This window comes from Dermochelys coriacea, chromosome 2, assembly GCF_009764565.3.
Source record: "Dermochelys coriacea isolate rDerCor1 chromosome 2, rDerCor1.pri.v4, whole genome shotgun sequence".
Classification (NCBI taxonomy): Eukaryota; Metazoa; Chordata; order Testudines; family Dermochelyidae; genus Dermochelys; species Dermochelys coriacea.
In genome coordinates this window covers 107,910,182-107,932,297 of record NC_050069.1, presented here as the reverse complement: position 1 = coordinate 107,932,297, position 22,116 = coordinate 107,910,182, and the positions used below count along the sequence as shown (strand labels likewise).

Below are 22,116 nucleotides of genomic sequence, written 5' to 3'. Positions count from 1 at the left end.
TTTGAGGTGGGATGACCAGAACTCCATGCAATATTCAAAGTGAGGGCATACTATGTATTTATATAGTGACATTATGATTGTTGCTGTGAAGTCACAGGTATTTCATATTTTCTTCCATTTATCTGTTTGTTAATAAAGTGAATGAGCAGAAAGAGCTTGTTTTGTGGAAGTAGCATATGTACTTATTTATAGATGACTAGATGACTCATAAGGTTGGAAATGGAATAGAACATCTTTCATTCCTAGGTCCAGAAAGGTTGGTAGTGAATGAAAGTCAAGATTTTACAAAAAATATCAAGGAGTCTGGTGGCACCTTAGAGACTAACAGATTTATTTGGGCTTTTGGGTTTTTTACCCACAAAAGCTTTTGCCCAAATAAATCTGTTAGTCTTTAAGGTGTCACCAGAATCCTCGTTGTTTTTGTCAATACAGACTAACATGGCTACCCCTCTCATACTTAGTCAGATTTTAGACTTACAGGACAAATACCCAGGCACTCTCTTCTTCTCTTATTTTGAAGATTAGTACTCTATTTGCTTTTCTCCTATTTGCCACTTTCCCAGCTCTCCATGATTTTTCACAAATAATTGTCAATGGTGCAGAAATTTCATTAGGTAATTCTCTTAGGGTTAGATTGTGATACCATTACTCACACCGAGTAGCATCTTGTTCTACATTTAGCCCTTTTGTCTTCAGTGTAGCCATGAAAAGTATCACACTAATTTACAACTCATGTCATCTAGGCCAGCTAATTTTTATACATTCAGATGTTCATTCCCTTACTCACACATAATCAATAGCTATTTTAACAAGGACTTCCTTATTTCCAAACTATCCAAACTTCTTTTCTCTTTTTTTTCTAACACAGATTTTTAGAAAAGGAGTTTGGTGTCCCAGCTATTTTAAACTCATCATTAATCTCATTTTATTCCTCATTTATTAAAAGTGCTTAAATATTTATAAAATCTTCCTGCTTCCCCCTTGGCTAGCATTAATTCATTCTGTTTTAGTGTCCTTATATTTTTTTTTAAAAGCCTTGACTCACACTCTACATTCTTGTTTGGTTGACTACTCCCCGCTTCTCCTGTTTCAGTGTAGGTGTGGGGTTTTAAACCTCGGATCCTTTAGCAGTCTTTTGTGACGCTATATTGTCTGTTCTTTTTCTTTACATTCTCATTTTTCCTCAGAGGAATGGTTAGTTGTCTCATAATTATGGCATATTTTTAAAATCCCCAGCTACCCAAGGGTTTTAATGCTTCCTCTCTAACAGCTTATTCACTAGATTACTTAATCCCCCCAGATTTCCTCTCCTGAAATTCTTTTGCTGTCAGAGAATCCACTTCTTACTGGGGTGAATCCAAATAGCTTGGGAGTCACTGGTGCAAAGCTTCCCACATATTTTCACAGCTTCATTCCTTTTCTCCTTATCTGTAAGATAGTTATTTCAGCATGGCTCCTCCATTAGTTGGAGCCTTTTCTTTCTGACTCTCAAAGCTGTCTGAAATGTAATTTAGGAACCACAATGATGATGCCCTTCTAGTGCACTAGAAAAATGTTTTAAGGCATCAAGTTACAGCACTTTTAAAATATTACAGTTGTGTTTTAAGTGCAGACTGTATGTTCTCAGATAGGACCAAAGAACGTAGACCTTGCACACATTCAGGCTGAGACAACGGTACCACCATTTAAACCAGAGACTGCTACCCCATCCACACCACTTGATGACACACCAACAGAAACACCAGAGACTAGGTCTTCAGCTGGTGTAAACTGGTGTCATGCCACCAAAATCAATGGACTGGTGCTATTTGCACTGATAGAGGGAGCAAACAGAGGCCAAGAGGATTATCAGGCATGAAAGGTGCTCTACAGCTTGTGAACTGGCACACTACTGTTCTCCTCTGCTCTGTCAATGCCATTCTACAGTAATCATCTGATTACTGATTACTGATTCAACCAAGCTGAAAACATAAAATCCAGATTAGGATCCTAATTAGTTGCCCCTGACAAATTCATTGCCACTATGGCACTAATAAGTCCTACATCTGACATAGTGGCAGCTGGTAAACTTTGGGGCAAGTGGGGTGTAGCAGACAATAAAAATCATGGCCACTTATCCCCATGGCACCACCCTCACCCCTAGAGAAAGGGAGGATCAGCCCTAGGAAAGTTGCCTTCCTATGATGGCTGGGGCCCTTGCTTAGCTGGGCCAATCCTGGGACTGCCAGATCCTCCTTCATGGGAACCTCCTCCTCTTCTCTCTCTGTCACATTCCCCCTCTCCACTGCTGCCTCCTCCTATCCTGCCTGGTGAAGCCTCCTTCAGCAGCATCTCCACCTTCATTGCAGGGGCAAGGCCTCCAGCCAGCAGTTCTGCTGCCTTCAGTGCAGCAGTGAGCCACACAACCCCAGCCAGCAGCCCCTGAGAGAGTGAACAAGAACCCTAGCACTCAGTGCTTCCCTGACACACCACTGGGGGGGAGGGGGGCACTCTACAGTCATTGCAGCCTGTGGCTTGGACAGCGAATCCAGTAGCTGAAATCTCATTACAGATTGCCCAGCTCCTATCTGGCCTTGACTGCATGGGCTACGCATGAGCCACAGGGGTTGTGGAGATGAATGCCCTACCACTCAATATGATTCAGGCACAGCAAATCTATAGCAAGCTGTGATTCATATTTAAAAACACACACACAGGTGGGGCAGTGCCCCAACACCCTCTCTCTACATGCGATGCAATTGATCTGGGATCATTATTATAAAAACACATAATACAATTTCCTCTTGCTCACAGTATGGAAGTAGCCCTGCAAGCTTGGGCCTTGCGAGCGTGGATTCCTTTTGGGGTTAACACACCATAAGTAGACAACGAGTTGGACAGATACACAACCTGATCATTTATTATTTACATGACAGTAGTACCCAGATGCCCCCCCCCTCCCCGACGGGGACCCCATTGTTGTAGGCAGGCTATAAACTGTAGGATAGCGAGAGTTAGTCCTGGCCCTGGCGATTTTACAGTCAAGACCGGCTGGACAAAGGAAGTGAAAGAGGTGCACTTTTCAGAAGGGAAGTGACTGAGCCAGCATCACACAGTGGGGTAGCGACAGAAGCCAGGACTGGGACCCAGGTCTGCTGATTCCCAGTCCACCCGGGAGGAGGCCCCTGATCTTGCATTTCCCACTGAGCCCGGGCGAGCGGCACAGGACGCGGAGGGACAGCGTTTGTCGGAGAGGGCTCCCAGCGGCAGGAGAGCGGCCCCTCTTCCCCAGGCCTGGGAAGCACCCTCAGGGGCCCCAGCCAAAGCCAGACATCTTGTGGTGAAGTCCATGACCCGTGATCCTTCTGCGCCGGGGGGTGGAGAAAGAAAGGGCGGCGGCTGATCTCTGGCTCAGTGCCCCTAGGGCACCCTGCCAGGGGGCGGGACTTTGTCCGGTTAGTTCTCACGCCTGCCGCTCTGCACGGCGCGGCGAACAGTGGAGGAGGAAGTGACGTCCCCCCCCCCCCGCCGGCCCCTCGCGGCTGCAGCGCCTGGGGGGCAATAGCGGCGCGAGGGAGGGGCCGGGCCCACGCGCCGGGGAGCGGGGCTCCAGCAGCGCGCGAGGCCCCGCCGGCGCCCGCCCCCCACGCCGCGGGAGCGGCGGAGTGCGCAGGCCCAGGGCGCGCCGGGCTCCGGCGGGAGGGGACACGTGGGGCGCGGTGGCGGAGCGGGGATGGGAGCCGCAGCTCGCCCAGCTGCACTTGCTCAGCCGGCAGCGGGGAGGCTCAGGTAAGCGCGGCCGAGCGGTGCGGGCAGGTCTGCCCTCGGCATCGCGGCGGGGCCGAGCCGAGCCGAGCCGAGCCGGCCCCGGGGAGCTCCTCGGTGCCCAGGGTCGGTTGGCCCCGGCTTGTGCGGATGCACTTGCCCCTGGCAGCTTTGCAAAGCCCGGGAGGGGGCGGGGATCTGAGCACTTCCACTCGCCGCTGGGCTGGCGGCCCCTTTCTGTGCTAGTAACCGGCTGCCGCTGGCCTTTACGGGAGGCTATTGAACTTCTCTCTGCCCGAGCCCGGCGGGGGGGCTGCAAAACGCTTCGGCCTGGTTGCCGACCTGGGCGCCACGGCAGCCCTGCAAAGGGAGCGGGGCTGTTGTGCTGGGCGACGCCGCCGGCTAAAGTGCAGGGCAGCCGAGGGCGCTTTCGTTTCGTGGGTGGGTGTTCAGGAGCGGCGCGTACTAGGGCCGGCAGGGCGCGTCGGTAAATTACCCCCCGGCGAAGCAAGTGAGAACGAATCCGCGCTGCCCGGGAGCAAGCGCTCGACCGCCGCCGCGGGGCTGCAGCAGCAGCACGGGGAGCGCGCTCCGGGCGGCAAGAGGCCGGCAGCGAAGGGCGCCGCCTCCGGCAGAGCCGAAGCGTGCAAGGAAGCCAGTTGCTATGGGGATTGCACTGCTTCCCTCCTCGCTGGGGCCAGCGGTGTACGGGGAGGCTGACTCCGCTCCCGGCTCCGAAAGCAAGTAGTAATTCATGCGTCGTTGGTGTCTTCTGTAGAGCGGCCTGAAGAGGAAAATAGGGTCTTCTCCCTGGGTGGCGGGTGTTCTGCAGCAGGAATGTTTATCAGCTGATCGGAAGAAAACTAAGCCTCAGCCGTCTCTGAGGTTCTGCTGCTACCTTAGTGAATATCATGAGAGAAGGTGGAGAAAGAACTCTAGTAACTGAATGGTAAACAAATCTCTCCGACAGGGGCTATCCTGCCTTCCTGGGGCAGGTGAAGGGTAACCAGTAGGGATTGTTGAGGTGATTAGAAGGGGGGGCTGAATTCCTTTGCAACAGAGATTCACAGGTGCTATATTATACAGTAAGTACTTAGGACGTTTTTCTGAGGGGATGCCTTCCTTAATTGTTCCTAAAGGCACGCAAGTATAGGAAACTTGAAATCATGATTGCTTTTGTTTACAGGATGGTGCATCACATTGTAATTACTCACCAGGATAAAATGGATTTAACCTGTTGCAAGAAGCATTATTTAAAAGTTGTGAATCTCTAAGTGTGAGACTGTGACATTACCGTGAGCCCTTAGTAAAGAGTACTGCCTAGTTGCATTCATCTTGCATAGTCACAATACGGTCTCTGAAAAGAGAAAAGGAGGACTTGTGGCACCTTAGGGACTAACAAAGTTATTTGAGCATATGCTTTCGTGAGCTACAGCTCACTTCATCGGATGCATACAGTGGGAAGATTTTATACACAAAGAACATGAAACAATGGGGGGGTACATGAAACAATGAAACATGAAACAATGGGGGTACCATACAGCCTGTAACAAGAGTGATCAGGAAAGGTGAGCTATTACCAGCAATAGCTCACCTTTCCTGATCACTCTTGTTACGGGCTGTATGGTAACACCCATTGTTTCATGTTCTCTGTGTATATAAAATCTCCTCACTGTATTTTCCTCTGTATTCATCCGATGAAGTGAGCTGTAGCTCACGAAAGCTTATGCTCAAATAACTTTGTTAGTCTCTAAGGTGCCACAAGTCCTCCTTTTCTTTTTGCGGAGACAGACTAACATGGCTGCTATTCTGAAACCTGTCAATATGGTCTCTGTTTCCCCCGTCTTGACTAAGGGAAGTAATTTATGCCATTTCTCTTCCTGGTGTAGTTTACTTCCTCCTTTGTGCTGCCTTAGCTGAAGTCAGGCTCCACCCACCTACACAGAATGAGGAATAGTAGCTGGTCAATCCCCTGAGCACAAAAGGGTGTGGCCTATGCAGAAAATTATTGGGGTGTATTATGTCCACATTCCCCTCTGTATGGCTGTGTGACACAGCTCACAATTGACTCCCCAAACAAGAAAAGAGACCTGTATATAAGAGGCATGATGCAAAGCCCACTAAAGTCAATGGAAAGACTCCCATTGAGTTCAATGAACTTTGGATCAGGCCCAGCCTGCCTTGCTTGGGTCTCTATCCTAAGGGAACATTAGGTATTGATATTCAATTTTGTAAGCATCAAGATTATCCCATGAATTATTATCCAGTATCTAAATTATTTACTCCAGAATTCACTATTTCTAGGGGTTCTCTTTTTCCTCTAGGTAAAGACTGGAAAGATGAGCCTTTAAACAGAAAGGTCAGAGCGTCTAACATCAGGAGGAGGAGAAGGACTTAAAACGTAAGAACCCCTTTTAATTTGTGTTTTACATTTGCAGGTTCATGGTCATGTATGTGCATGTGCTGAGAGAGCAACATCACACTTATTTTCTTCTGTTTTAACATAGCTTTCAAATTCAGTTCTCTAAAAGGTAAACATTTAATACTTAAAACAATTAATTTATCATGAAGCAGTTTGAAAATTCATTCAGTAGTTTCTCCTGAAATATTCTCAATGTTTCATCCATCTATTCACAAAACCGATCACCACCTCCTACCCCCTCTCCCGCTGTATCAGTGCAGTGTAATAAAGCACAAAATAAACACAGGATAGTCTTTACGTGGGGTATAAAGTTGCTAGGGGATTGCTACAGTGCAGCTGCATGTTCTGAAGTTCTGATTGTAACTTCTCTGTATTTCTAGAGATTGGTAATGATTACACTGGTCCACAGTTACGCCGTGAAAAGTTCTAAAGATTAACAGCTGTCCCTTGGTTTTATACAAGCTCTAAGCTCAGACCAAAACACTGATATAGGGTAACAAAGTTTACCCCACTTTTGGGCAAAAGATCCCTAAACATAGGCTTTTAGGTCCAGATCCTTCAGGGTATTTAGGCACCTCACTCCCAGTGAAATGAATGGGAGTGAGGTGCCCAAATACCTTTAAGGATCTGGCCCTTCATACCCTCATCCACAAAAGTGAAGCCTATGCCAATACATTCAACACTCCAACACAGTAGCTGTCATTTATATTGATCTGGTACAAATGGGTGCCTTTGAACACTCCCCCACATATTTATTGTGGACTCCTTTACTTCACCTCACTTCAGCATTCTGTTCAATTCCTCTACCTCGTTCTCAGAAAGCAAGAGCTACATTTATGTTGCAGCTCAGAAGACAGACTACACTACTCCAGATCACCACTGGGGGCTGAAAACGTCTTCAGCCTCTCCTTCCTCTGTCTGGGAACTGATTGTAGAATCTCTACATGAAGAGCCAGAGGCCAGGATAGATTTGCCCACATGTAACAGCTTATTTGTTTGAGCAATGGTTAGGGAGAGTGGGGGGGGGGGGGGGCAGGGGTTATAAAGGTGTTCAAGAAAGCATCCAGTAGGACTGGCTACATTTAATCAGATGTTTATTTCTTTTCATTCTAAAAAAAAAAAATCATGATTTGATGAACTAGCTGTCACAACTGTAATACTATGCTCCACTCTTTTGACTAAAATTCTTTTTTGTCTGCTAACCTTCATTCTGTGATACACTTATCGACATTTGAATTCAATCAAATGCAACTATTAGCATTCTAGATTTCCACTCTAACCTTGTTTTAATATAGAAAACAATCTACATATAAAATAAGTAATAGCAGGTTGTGTGATTATCATGGGTTAATCCCATAGTGACGAATTAGATTTTACAACATATCTCCTGATACACAATGTGGTTAGTTCACAATTACTATACAGCACCTCTTTTTAATGTGGTGCATAGTTAATTTACGCTGATCTTTACAAATTAGTCACCTTATGTTTTCTCAAATTAATTACAGTAAATTACAGAAGAGACTGAAGATCACTAGAGATATGCTTCAGCTGCTTTGCATCAACAGAATCATGCAAAACAACTGATCAACCTAGCTTAACTTTCCCAGGGGGCTGCTTTGTACCACCAGAACACCACAAAGCAGCCAAACACACTAGCCAAACTGACCCCATTAGGGCTCATTCTCCCCTACCATTGACCTTGCGTTGTCCTTTACACCTGTGTAAAGTGAAAGTAAAATACTTCTATTCTGATCTCACTATGCACAGATTAAAAAATGATTATACAAATTGCAAGCCAGTGGAGACTCACACATACAAGTTTATAGGAGGAGACAGTTTTGTCCTGTGAGATATGGGACTTGATTGGGAGTCAGGAGATGATTTGGTATGGGAGGGATGGCAATCTGCTTCCTGCTCTGCCAGTGATGCTCTGTATTGACCTTAGTCAATCCCTTTAATTTGTGCGTGCACACCTCCATTTTTTTGGCACACGTTCAGGTGATCGAGACACTTTACAAACACAAATTAAGCCTCATAATAATTTGCGTGTGCCTCAATTTTCCACATCTGGTAAATGGGGATAATGCTGCTTACCCCTCATTGCAAGGCACTTTGAGGTATATTGATAAGATATTATTGTGTCATATCTTTGAAGGAAGATATGACAGTATGAATCTAGGTATGAAAGCTATGGTAATTCATACAGCCACTTTATAGTCTAGTGCAGTACACTGTCTAGTCCAGAGGATTAGAGGCCATTATTCCTGGGTCCGTTTTGGATTCTACCATTAACTTATGTGGTGTTAGGCAAGTAAGTCATTTAACTTCTCTATTACTTGCTTTACCCATCTATAAAATGGATATTGATAGTACTTACCTACCTCACAGGGCTATTATGATGCTTAATTAGGGTCCGTAAAGAAAGTATCTAGAGATCACCTCAGCATGTGCAAAATATTTATGTTAAATCACTTCTCCCTTATTGCATATAGTTTTACCTTTTTCTTTTTTAACATTCTGAACTCTGTGACTCCTCATGGAAAATTTTAAAAACATTCTGCTTATGAATTCATTATTATTACTATTTTTTATTGTAGCATCCAGAAGAGTTCTGGTTACATATAGTCGTTTGTCTTCCTTTGTTGTTTACTAGGAGTATTTGCATGAAAACAGTATGTTTGGGTGGGTGAGAGAGGATTTGCAGGCCGGGGGCGGGAGGAGGGATTGTTTTTTTAAAAAAAATGTTCTTCAGTCGAAATCATTGTCTTCTGTAACATTACAGCTACCTAGTTGCTGGGGAGATGGTTGTGATGTCACAAAGAAAGGACTTTGATTGCAGGTATGGAAACGGCAGGAACGGCAACTCCTAAGGAGCAAAGATTCTTCCCCCCCCCCCCCCCCCCCACACACACACACACACACACACAGAGTGAATGAAATAAAAAGTGAACAACAACAACTACTGTTCTAGAAGCAGAATTCTTTATAAACAGAATATTTTTTGGAGTTTTCCACAAGGCTTCACTCTATAAATTTTCATTCATGTCACTTTTGTCTGAGAAAAATAAGATCAAAGTTTATAGTATAGTAAAATCTCACAGCCATAAAACTAATTTCCAGATATTACACTGGAAAATATCAAAGGTTAGTGACATGTAAATTATCCTATTTGCAATGCCTATCTAGTAATGCTTTCAGTTGCCCAAAAGATTTGTAAGAAGACGTCTTGATATCCATGCAACTCTATCTCCAGAGAAAGGCATGTACCCATGTACCAGCTAATTCACTTTGTCTTTCAGTCTAGACATTGCAGATGTGTGGTTCTCCCTTGAATCAGACAGGCAGGATAATGACCAATAACCACATAGAATTGTCTTGCTTTCTGGGGGCTGCCACCAGCTTTATTATGTCTGATTTAAAGACATCTACCTCCCTCTCTAACTAAGGGGAGTCTCTTGTTGAAGACCATTAGGCCGGGAGTCTGTGCCATCTCAACCAATCAACAAAAAGCAAATCAGTTAGAAAAACGAGAATAATATTGCATTGGCTTGGTCTGTGAGGAAACACCCTAGGGAGGAAGAACAAGAGTCTTGAGGCTGAAGGGGGGAAAAAAGAGAATGGGAATCTTTGGACTCCAGTCTCACTCCCCACAAGGAGAGCTTCTTGCAGAAATGTTGCTCTAAGCACTCTGAAGTCAACGGCTGCATCTGCAGATGTCCAGATGCTTAACAGAGAGGGTCTAGGAATGCTGGGAGGCAGCTTTGCAAAGCTTCTTCACCAGCCCCTCCACTCTCCAGTGCAGGAGGTGGTCATGGAGCAGGCTCCGAATCTCATTGGACAAAGAACTTCCACATGCTGCAGGCCTCCTGGATACTGGATTTGATCCATTTGGCCTTGATATGTCAGGATGCTTTGAGGCCTTTCCACAGAAATTCTTATGAGACTATAATGGCAGGAATACATTAAATACATTAATACCAGGGGAATAGAAAAGCTACTACTATCAGAGAAAAGTGCATAAGATTCCTCAACACTGAGCCATGGAAAAAAAAAAAACTACCAGTGGAGTACAGGATCCATGTCATAGTGATGCCAATTTCTGTACCTACCAAGAGCTGAATTCTGCCATTGTTTTTAATTAGTATGCTCCAGATTTTTACATAATTTCAGTGTGAGTCATGCAGTATTTATTCATCTCATTTAATATAGGGGGAGTTGGTATTCTGTAGTGAGTGAAATCATGTGCATTTGGTGTATTGCAGCAGTTACTGAAGGGGATAGGGGCTAGTAGCCTATAAAATGCAAGAAAAATGGGGTTGGAGTAGGAGAACCTTGCTAAAACTAACAGGTTAGGTATGCTTGCATTGCACTGTTTTAAGAAGTCAGGTGTGTTACTTGAAGCTGATGTTAGGTCTCACTCATACATTTTGGTCCATATAATCCTACTAAATCCAAAACAAAGGCATTATAATACTTCTAAAATACTCACCTACAGATGGCATATTAAAGTGGCATACTCATTTTTAAAAGGCCCGATTGACCTCACTTATACAGGTGTAAGTCTGCTGAATTCAGTGGAGTTACAATAGTGTAAAATAAGTATAAGCGAAATCAAAGTCAGGCCCTGGATATTTAAAATGGAAAATCTTTGTTTTACTTTATTACAATGGAAAGAATTTAGAACACTGGATTTACTTTTCGCAGTGGGTGAAATCCGAACCCTTTTGCAGTCAATGGTGCCAGGCTTTACCTCACAAATTTACTATCGGCATTTGGTAAATTAAAATAGGCTTGTTAGTTTGTAATCATTTTCATTTTATGATTTTCAGACAGTAGAACAAATGTTCCATCCTTGAGTGTATTTTTATTCAGAAAAATTAATTTAAGGTTAGTCTTCATGACCAGGACCCCTGTGGCTATTTATGTCACAGTTATATATAATCCCACAGTTATGTCTCTGTTTTACAAGCTTAAGAAAAAACAAAGCCATCAAGAAGAGTTTGTGAAATGTTCCAAATTAGCAGATAAAGCTAGCAAGCAATGCCTACCATCACTAATAGTAATGGTGTTTGTATCAGAGATTGAGGCACTCAGCCCTGCAGTCATGCAATGCCTCTTTAAATTTACATGAAATTAAATATTTCATCATGAATTATGGCACTGGAAACACTACATGTAAAAAACAACTTTGCTGAGTGTTCACACACCCGTCTTTAGGGTGTAATCCTGCGCTAGGTGTCAAGGGCTCTCAGCACCTACTGACTTCAATAGGCGTTGAGGGCCCCCACACCTGCCAGGAGTGCTCAGCACTTAGAAGGATCAAGCCCTACTTTGGGAGTGTGGGATGGAGATGACTCTTTCTAGAGCTCATATCAAGGGATTAGTTGCAGCCCATTTTGATTTCCTTTTTGTAAAATCGCATAGTGTCACTAATTGGGTCTGTCTTGTGTGAAATCTCTCATTGCAGGTGAGAAGGATGAGCTCATATGCGGATATCTGCAGCTCCAAGCAAGCGCAGAGCGGCACGGAGGGAAGATATCAACGCTATGGAGTTCGATCCTATCTGCATCAATTTTATGAGGACTGCACAGCTTCAATTTGGGAGCATGAGAATGATTTTCAGATCCAGAGATCACCTAGCAGGTGGAGCTCTGCATTCTGGAAGGTACAGCTCATCACTCTACAGAAACTATTATTTGCTACAGGCCCAGTTTTCAGTGCTGAGCACCCACCCTTTGAAAATGAGGCCCTTTTAACATATATATCCAGTTGGGCATCAAATTGAAGCACACAAGTCACTTTTGAAATCTTAGCTGTAATTTGTAAAAGTATAGAGAAATGACACTCAACACATTCACGCATAGCTTTCATTGACATTCATATAAGCATACGTGGATGTCTGGTCAAACTATCAGGGAAACAATAAGGGCTTGGTTTACTAAAAAGTTAGAGATCCTGTGGAAATCAATCTTTGCACTTATTATTTAAACTTGGCAGGAAATGTAATGTGACTTATTTCTACCACACCATCCCTTTAACTTCTGCAAGATAAAGACATTTCATGGACAGAAAACAGGAGGTGGTCACATGTAGTGACCCCACCATGGGTCATCAGCAGGGTTTGAATCCGGGACTTTCAATGCCAAAACTCAGACCTCCACTACCTGCGTTAAAGAAGGAGCTTTGTCACCTAGTAGCAGTAATAGGTTAAGAAAATAAGAATGCCCATACTGGGTCAGACCAAAGGTGCATCTAGCCCAGTAGCCTGTCTTCGGACAGTGGCCAATGCCAGGTGCTTCAGAGGGAATGAACAGAACAGGTAATCATCAAGTGATCCAGGTTATCTTTTGTGTGATGGAACCCCTAGAGCAGGACATGATACATGCTCACAGCCTCTACACATGCATATTTCTTTTTCCTGGAAATTCCCATACCTATGTTGATTTAAACAAAGATTAGTTGTAGAAACAATTCCAATATGGCAATTCATCCACATATTTGAATTCTATGAATCAGGACTCAGAAGACAATGCCCGCTTCTGGTAGGATTGACAAATTTGTGTAGACAATGAAAATGTTACAAATGATGAGACCACATTCATTTTTAACCCTGTTTGTTTTCCAGGTCGGACTCATCTCTGGGGTGGTTTTTATGCTGATCGGGTTAACAGTTCTTGTAGTAGGTTTTCTTGTGCCACCGAAAATCGAAGCCTTGGAGGAAGAAGATTTTGTTGTTGTGGATAACCATGCCATTCAGTTTAACGGAGCCCTTGATATATGTAAGCTGGCAGGAGCGATCTTATTTTGTATTGGAGGGACCACAATGGCAGCATGCCTGTTGATGTCTGCTTTTGCTAAAAGCTACTCCAAAGAAGAAAAGTATCTTCAGCAAAGGTTTAAAGAGAGAATAGCAGACATAAAAGCCCATACACACCCAGTCACAAAAGCACCGGCACCAGGAGAATCAAAGATTCCTGTCACTTTGTCCGAAGTTCAAAATGTCCAACCTTTATCAGAAACCTGACATTTCCTTTTTTAATTTATACATCATTTAATTTGAAAAGGTCAGCCTTTGTGAGCATATGAATTTGTGTTTACAGTACAGCTTCAAGTACTCTGCTCTAAAAGAGGGGAACTGATTGGAAACCTTATCTAGCAGAATTTAAAGGTTGGCAAATGAGGGAAGTTTAGGTGATTAGTGCTTTGAATAATGTATTTACATGTTCAAATATATGAATTGTGTAAACAAGTGTTCACCTATGTTGATCTAGGTCAACCTACCAACACAGCTACAACAACACTGGAGGGAAAAAACGGTTTTTAACTTATCAAGTTTGTGTCATTTGAGAAAAATGGGCATTCTGATACCATTTGTATCATGGCCATCCAAAATTATGCTCTGTTTAAAGTTAATGTGGTGTACTTTTTTTTAGCTAGGGTAGTTTTTAAAATGTTTAGACTTGGTGTTCTTTCACTTTCCAGTCCTGATGTGCATGGGGTACTATCCTGCCCTCTTCACCCATGTTGGGAGTCCTGTCATTTTCAGTAGTCTCCATACAAACAAGTGTGTACATGTACACAGTCTGTGTCTCTCACACACAAGAAACCCTGCTGCCCTGATTTTGGTTAAGGCACAGATCAGCCAACAGTGTTTCCATATGGGAAACAGACATAATTTTAGGCCCAAATTTGCCACCAGTCCACCCGGACCTGGCCCTCTCCCTCTTTTGTAAAATCACTATATTTATTTAGCAACAAATGCAAAATAAGGAAAGCAAGATTATGAAACATCCTATTTTAATTAAGAAAAAAATCCACTTTCCCCACTGGTGGTTTGGTGTGGTGTCCCTCATCACTAGTCTTTGCCAAATGTCCTTAAAACTCATATAACACATTTGGCCTTGGTAGGATGGAATCAGACTATGGTTTAAAGCAGTGATCACCAACCAATCGATCGCGCTGGACTGGTCGATCCCAGAGGATCTCCCAGTCGATCGCAATCTCCAGTGGCAGCGCAGTGTGGCTGCTGAAGACTACCCCGCCCCCACACCACTCCCGGAAGCGGACACTGCAGCCCAGGGGCAGGAGTCTCCCTCCGCATGCTCTGTGTCTGCCTGCAAGCACTGCCCTCGAGCCAGGAGAGCTGTGGGGGGGCAAGAGAAGGGCAGCATGCAGAGCCACGTGCCCCCCATCCTCCCCACCCCAGGGGGCACAGGGGTGCATTGTCCCCTTCTGGGAGCAGCACGGGGGCGGGATAGGCAGGGACCCTGCTTCAGCCTTGCTGTGCCCACTGCCAACTGGGAGCCACCAGAGGCAAGTGCTGCCCAGTGGGAGGCTGCACCCCATCCCTTAGCCCCCTCCCGGAGCCAGCAACCCATGCCCTCTTCTGGGCCCCAAACCCCCCTTGCACTCCAAACCCCTGACCCAGCCCTGACCTCCCTCCCAGAGCCAGCATCCTATACCCTCTCCTGCACCCCACACTCAGCTTCAGCCCGGAGCCCCCTCCTGCACCGAAACTCCCTCCTAGAGTTTGGACTGCTCACCCCTCCTGCACCCCAACCCCCTGCCCCAGGCTTAACCCAGAGCCCCCTCTCACACTGCAAACCCCTCAGCCCCAGCCCAGAGCCCGCATCCCCTCCTGAACCACAACCCCCTGCCCCAACCCGTGAAGGTGAGTGAGGGTTGGGGAGAGTGAATGATGGGAAGGAGGGGATGGAGTGAGTAGGGTGGGGCCTTGGGGAAGGCTCAGGGTAGATCCTGAGTTGCCTGTAGATTCAAAAAGTGATCTTGAGGGTAAAAAAAGGTTGAAGACCACTGGTTTAAACCGAAATTCCTAGCCTGCTGTGTCCTGTCTCTACATAATCCCATTAGTTGACCTTAAAGAATCTATCTAAAGAAATTTTAAAATGTTGCTCTATTTTTATAGGTAGTAGAGTAAGCTCTCCTTAATTGGAATACATTTGTCTGGATGCTTACCTGAATATTTGTCCTGTCACTGAAGAAACTTAATTTTGTTCTCATATGAGGCAACTAGCTCATCCTCTTAATCTGTGGATTTAAATTAAAGATGTATAAAGAATGATGTGACCTTTGTATTCTCTGATAATACATTGTACCTTATAGTTCTGTCTATTTTTTTGAATGGATTCAGTAAAATTATATGAACAAGCCAAACATGAATTTTGTGGCGAGTCCTTTCAAGTAACCATTTTCCTTTCAAAACATAAAATATCAGTTTCAAAGATGAATCAGCAAATGAAGCAACTTAGCTGCACAGCACAAGTGAACCTGTTTGTGTTGATACCCTTTGTGTATGAAGTGCATTTTGTTTCATGCATAGTGTAGAAATTGATGACAATGACATTGAATCAGATTCAGGATGGAAAACTCTGGCTATCCAGATTAAGTCTGGAGGTGGCTGTGCTCCATACCTTGCTCATTCAAAAGTTTTGGATCTGGAAAACTTTTCATGGACTTTCGAGGTGCAGAAACCAGAAGGAGGGTTTTGGAGGTTTTCTTTGAGCTCAAACTGGAATAATAGTTGTGAATGATGGTAGAAGTAAGAAAATTGTACTTGATAAGAAAAATGTCAGCCAGACGTAGCAACACATTTGAAATGCCTAAGGACCAACATTATGAAAGATGGACAATGATGACACCATCACAAACAAGAAATTGCACAGACTGAAACAGAATAAAATTCTGTGTATAACTGGTAATTTACTGGCACCCACAACTTGGAGTGCAAAAGCACATAGCAACTCATGTTCAAAACAAGAGTGTAGCTCACAAGGAGGAGAGCATGAGTGGGTAATAGGTGTGAGACACAGGCAGGAATCAGATGTATGTACCAGATGCAGTTTTGGGAGCCACACTTTAAGAAAGACGGGGTCAAACTGGGAAGAATCCAGAGGAGAGCAAAAAAATGATAGGTTTCAGAGTAGCAGCCGTGTTAGTCTGTATTCCAAAAAGAAAAGGAGTATTGTGGCACCTTAGAGACTAACAAATTTATTTGAGCATAAGCTTTCGTGACGCTACAGCTCACTTCATCGGTGCATCCGATGAAGTGAGCTGTAGCTCACGAAAGCTTATGCTCAAATAAATGTTAGTCTAAGGTGCCCAAGTACTCCTTTTTCTTTTGCAAAAAAAAAAAAAATGATAAAATGTTTAGAAAAACCTGACCTCTGAGGAAAGGTTTGTTTACTCTTGAAAAAGATGAATGAGTCTTCATATATGTTAATGGCTGCTATAAAGAGAAGATTAACAATTCTTCATGTCCACTAAAGGTAAAATGGAGAAATAATGGGCTTAATCTACAGCAAGGGAGATTTAGGTTAATTAGGAAAAAAAAAACTTTCTAACCATAAGGAATGTTAAGCACTGGAATAGGCTTCCAGGGAGATTGTGGAGTCTCTGTCATTAGAGGTTTTTAAGAACGGTTACACAAACACCTGTCAGGGATTATCGAGGTATACTTGGTGCTAGCCTCAGCAGAGGGGGCTGGACTAGAAAGACCTTTTGAGGTCCCTCCCAGCTCTATGTTTCTATGATTATATAAAACAAGCAAAGACAGCAGGTGTTTCATAAGGGGCAGAGGGGAGTTCTGATGATTGCTCATACGGTGTGATAAACACCAGAACACGATAGCTGCATCATTCACTGTTGCTTGTTCTTTATTCTATGCATTATAGCCCAGAGGTAGAACAGCAGCATAAGTCTTTTTTGAGCTCTTTTCACGTCAGAAAGAGGCTTGTTTACTACATCCTTCCTTCACTGCTGTCAGATTGTTAGTATATGGGCAGCAGGGAGACAGGACACTAACTTTTTCAATGTTAAGTTTAATTAAAGATTGTGAATAGTGAAAATGTGACCTTTCAGATCTTACATTATAGCTCACTACAGGAGATTAAAATGATGGTTCTAATATATATTAGCTACTCCTATCTCTCCTCTAACCTTTTGTGATTACATGTGAGATCAGAATGAAAATCCAACTTTCAGATGAATTATAGTTTTTCCACAATGGCTGCATGGACACAGAATGGTCTTAAACATGCACTTTTATAATCTTCTAATCATCTTCAACTGGGAGGAGAGGTGCTCCAGCAGGCAATGAGCTATGTTCAAGATGGGCTGGTACAAACGCTGAGCATTCTACCATATTGCCCAGCCGCCTTCTTGGGTTAATATGTTTTGACACTGTAAAGATGAGTCACTGCAGTAGCCATATGTTAGGAAGAAGCAGGCCTTATGGATATTACTGAAGCCTGCTGTAAGGGACTGCGGAAGACTTTGTTACGGCCTAGCCAGGAAACTTCCACTTTCTTGAGTCAAAAGGTTACTGTGGGACATAAATAGCTGCTTTGTTGTTATAAAATATAAATAGTTCTTAAAGGACACAGCTGCTTTACACGGCCCTTCACCAGGTAGCGAAAAATCCTCCTTTAAAAAGTACCTAATTCTATATTCATAAGCTGTTTTTGTGTAATGCTTATTAACTCTGACTGTCTGCCCCTCCGTTGGACTCTGTCCCAGGCAAAGCTCCGGTGTGCTGGGTTCCCTGCCTCCGTAACTGCAATGCTTAAAGTTCCCGTTGCAGGTCAGTCACTAACCTTCAATAAAGCCAATAACTCACAGCTGTGTGTAAGCCTTGTTTTTCTCCAAGTACTCCTGCCAGGCCTGTAGTGCTTCAAGCACCGTGGCCCAGAACACCTGCTATGCTGAGAAGCATGTTTGGAACCCACCAGGTGAAGGATATTGAAGGAGGAACAGGGTAACGCTGCCTCTAGCTAAGGTTGAACACTTTCCTCTAAGACTTTGTTTTCAGTCACTTAAAACTTTGCCAAAATTAAAAACTGTTCAAGCAGAAATTTTCCATGACAGATGCCTGCCTCAGGTGGAATTTTTTGGAAATTTTCAGCAAAAATGGCTCTGTCATTTCCAAGAACCAGTTTAGAGAATATCATTTTGCTTGTGTTAAATAATTTTACAGTCATTTCATTGCGGAGCTCTAAAGCTTTTCATACTTAGATAGCACTGGCTCCAGGGATGTACTATTTGCCATCCTTGAGAAAAATCTACCAATGTATGGCCAAGTTATAAGCCTCAATAAATCTCAGTTCACACATTCTCAGTAGAGGATGGTTAGATTTTGGCAGCTAAATTCTCTGAATTTCACATCTGCACTGAGCATGCTCCATCTCCGCACTGCTCCTATCTGCTGACCAGACTGCACATGCACCATATCCACAGAGCAGCTGAGCGGGCTGCAGGAGCTGCAATTGCTCCTTCCTGGCAGCCTGCGGTGGCTCCACCCACTGGAACTGGGGACAGATAAATAGTTGGTGCTGTGCTCTGAATGGCATCCAGGCAGTGTGAAAAGAAAAGAGGAAGTGGCATGACTAATACAGAGGGTTGAGGAGCACAGGGCATTGATGAGTGGTACAGAGGGGTAGGTTGAGTGTGATAGGAGCTGTGAACGAGGGTGGAAATAGGAACAAAGACAGAATGGACAGGAGCGATGGCAGGGAACAGGAGAAGAGAGGGAAAGGTTATGAGAGCAGGGGCAGAACGGTCTATAACCACTAGAACACACTCACTTCTGAAACCTGGAATTAGGCTACATCTACACTATAGAGCCTATGCAGTCATAGCCATGCTAGCACAGCCCCTTAGTGTAGATGCATCCTACACCAACAGAAGGTGGAGAGGTGCAGTACAGGACCATCACCTCCCCAAAACAATTTTAGTCGCATTGACAGAAGCCCTCATCCATCAACTGCTGTGTCTACACGGAGGGCTCTGTAGGTATAGCTATATAGGTCAGAGATGGTTTTTTGTTTTTTTTTGTTTTTTTCAGCCCTGAGCAGCATAGCTATGCCAATAGAACTTTTAAGTGTAATCCATGTTCTAAACACAGGATTCCAGAGTCTCAACATTCCTCTGCCAACTGGCAAAGAGTTGCAAAATGAACATTTCTTCCCTCCACTCTGGTTAGTCCACATGGGGATAATGGCTATCACTTGAGCTAAGGATCTAATCCAAATTCCATCCATATAAGTCTCATAGCAAACAAAGAATCCCAAATAACTAAACACAGTTCTCACTGCTCTCCACCCTACCACTGCTTCCTCGAGCTCTATAGTCCCCATCGTGAACCCCATCAATGTCTGACACTGCCCCTCTTCTGCCCAAGTATGGGCCTTGGATTCAGCCTTCGTGGGTCCATAGAACACTTCCCAGCCCAACGACTGGATAACATCACATTCACAAGTAGAATGGAACATCTACAATGCAGGTAAAGGCCATCTTAACAGCAGAAATATTCCCCACCCTATTGCCTTTTATCAAATTCTTATACATATTCTGACCATTTTCATTTTTTATTCTATCCTTCTTAGAGTTAGAATTACAAGTCCTCCTTTACCATAAGAGTACTCGTGCTGCAATCTGCATGGTGGAAATCAAATTTTGCCATTTCATTGGTTGCTTTTATTGTGTTAATTTGAATGAACACACACACACACACACACACGATGGTTGGGTCTGTTTTCCCTACTGCATTACACAGTGACTTCACTGCAGCATCTGTGTTTTCTCCCTGAAGGTTCTATTGACCCCTTTATCTGCCTTTCATTCCCACTGTGGTGATTCACTGGCTAAAGACAGGGAAACACAAATGCCCTCACATCCTCAGCTGAATGTCAGCAGATTCGTTGAGAATTTATGGTGCAGCCCCAACATGACATTTTTAATTGTATGTTTGCAAATAAATGGTTATTCGTGGAAACAGCAGTGATAAGAGATCAGGAGGACGGACCCTACCACTTCATGATTGTTTGGCCTACAAAACTGCAGAAAGGCAGCAGTGTATGAACAAGGGGAGGAACTTTATCCTGGGAAATGTAAAGGAGGGAAAGCCAATAGCAAATTTCAAGAATCTAAGCTATAAGCATTTAAAGAGCTCTTCTTTATCGGTGGGATAATAGCAAAAGCAGCAATTTCAATAAAATGAAGGTATTAGGGTGTAGGGCCACTCAATGTTAGCAGGTCACCCTGACTTTATACACCCAAGATGCCAGATAAACTTAGTTCTCACAATTAGAATTACATCGACTATGACAGAATATGATGCCCTTGATCTCCAGGGTGAGGGCTTGAAGGCTCTCTCTACTCCTCCTACTTCATTAGTAGCTAAGAGCAGTGGTACATTTAGAGAGTACATCCTCTTCAGAGGTTCTTGGGGTTAAGCTACTTTAGAAGGCTACATACTACTTGAGGTAATTATGTTTTGGGTTTTGCAAGTTTGCTCTTGTGGTACAGCTTGTCTGTTGGTGACATTGACACAAATGGGAATGTACTGTGTGTGCTTACGGTAATCTCACATTTCAGACATTTTGAGATGACTAGTGCTTCTTAAGGGGCTCTCAGATGCCTGTGTAAACAGCCATCTGTGTCTTCATTTTCAGGTCTGATTTGGGAGATTGTTTATATTAATATATTAAACACGCTGAGGCTCAGTTTAGCTCTCAGGTAATTTACAAGGAGGCTTTCTTTTCCAAATGAACTCAACACCAACTTGGGTAAGTATTTGTAACATAAATGCAAAGAGAGAATCAAATAAATAAGGAAAAAAACCTGCTGTGAATATTTCAAATTTTTAAATGACCCAGTCTTTCCATAACATACATTTTATTACACTGGTGGGTTTTTTGCAAATAAAGAGGGCATTATTTAAAACACTGCCTATGAGTTAGCCAAATTATCAGAGATGTTACTCTAAGAATTAGATTCTAGATGAGATGCTCCTATGTTTTGACTAGCTAAATGCACCTTCCAGCCTCATACCACCCGGAGCATCTATTCTGATGGAAAGAGGCCAGGTTGGAATTGGAGTGTTTCCCTATGCCAGCTCTCAGAACTACTTTGGAATCTGCTGCTCCTACTCACTATGTCTTTTTCGGGAAATCCACATTCCCTGCTTGAACTTCTGTAACCCCAGGTATTCTGACCTTCTTTCAGTAAGTGTCATGGATAGTGGAGCAGAACTAGTTGCAGGTGCTATGAAACCCAGGGTCAGCACAGTGTTAGTTAACAGAGAGGTGCTGGCTGACAGCCAGAGGAGGGCAGATGTAGGCTTTTTTAAATAAGCCAGACATTTCAGTCTAGTGGCCCTGGACAATGGAGCATGCATGTTTGGGAGTTTGAGTTCTTTCTACTTAAATAGTTTTGCTGGCATTTGCCACGTATTTTCACTGAGAACAAATGCAAAAGAAAAATTTCTTTATGAATGCAAAGTCTTCTCTGCTGGCTCTGACACAGCTATTGCTCAGCTAGGGCTGGTGAAAGTGCTGCTTTTCCTTCTCTCCTTTTGGTAAGGTGTTCCTCCTAAGACTGGAGGTGGGCAAGTATTAAACACTTTGTTTGCGGCCAAGGTGAATGTCCCTTGGGTTCTAAATAATGCAGGGCTCCTTTCAGTATCCCCAAGAAGCACATATTGGCAGAGCATACCGACCGCATCATACCTATCCTGGCAGGCTCACTTCATGAGCTCATTATCTCCTGTAATGAAACAAACCAGGCAATAACACAGTGTGTCACAATACAATTTAGGCTGGGATTTTCAAAGGAGCCCAAAGGATTTAGGTGCCCAATTGCCATAGAAATTCAATAGGAGTTGGGCAACTAAATCCCTTGAACTCCTTAGAAAATCCCAGCTTTATTCTCCCTCCAGCAGAATCATTGTGTTCCTGTATTCAAGGTGTCCTAAAGTGATTCATAACGTTACAGGTTTAGCAGCAGAAGCCCAAAGTATTTAGCTAGACAGTGATGGTTTTTCCTCCCCAATTCCTACTCCCCTGCTTTTCTCCAGTGACAATATTGCTTAGGATTCCTGTAGGTGTCCCTCCTACATCCTGCATCCATGCTCTGCCATCAGCCCCTAACAG

At 43.8% G+C, this 22,116-nt stretch overlaps 1 protein-coding gene across 4 annotated transcripts; it reads left to right on the top strand.

Annotated features, from left to right (window-relative positions):
• The first annotated feature begins 3,617 nt into the window (after nucleotides 1-3,617).
• Nucleotides 3,618-15,349, top strand: NRSN1 (neurensin 1). 4 transcript variants are annotated; one of them, XM_038392403.1, is made up of 5 exons: nucleotides 3,618-3,768; nucleotides 6,069-6,145; nucleotides 8,952-9,008; nucleotides 11,637-11,834; nucleotides 12,795-15,349. In XM_038392403.1, the coding sequence occupies exons 4-5, from the start codon at nucleotides 11,646-11,648 to the stop codon at nucleotides 13,191-13,193; spliced, it is 588 nt and encodes a 195-aa protein (XP_038248331.1). In that variant the 5' UTR covers nucleotides 3,618-3,768; nucleotides 6,069-6,145; nucleotides 8,952-9,008; nucleotides 11,637-11,645; the 3' UTR covers nucleotides 13,194-15,349. The 4 variants fall into 4 exon arrangements, with proteins under 4 accessions (XP_038248331.1, XP_038248333.1, XP_043364246.1 ...); XM_038392404.2 differs by lacking the exon at nucleotides 3,618-3,768 and adding an exon at nucleotides 4,463-4,693; XM_038392405.1 differs by lacking the exon at nucleotides 8,952-9,008.
• The last annotated feature ends 6,767 nt before the right edge of the window (nucleotides 15,350-22,116 follow it).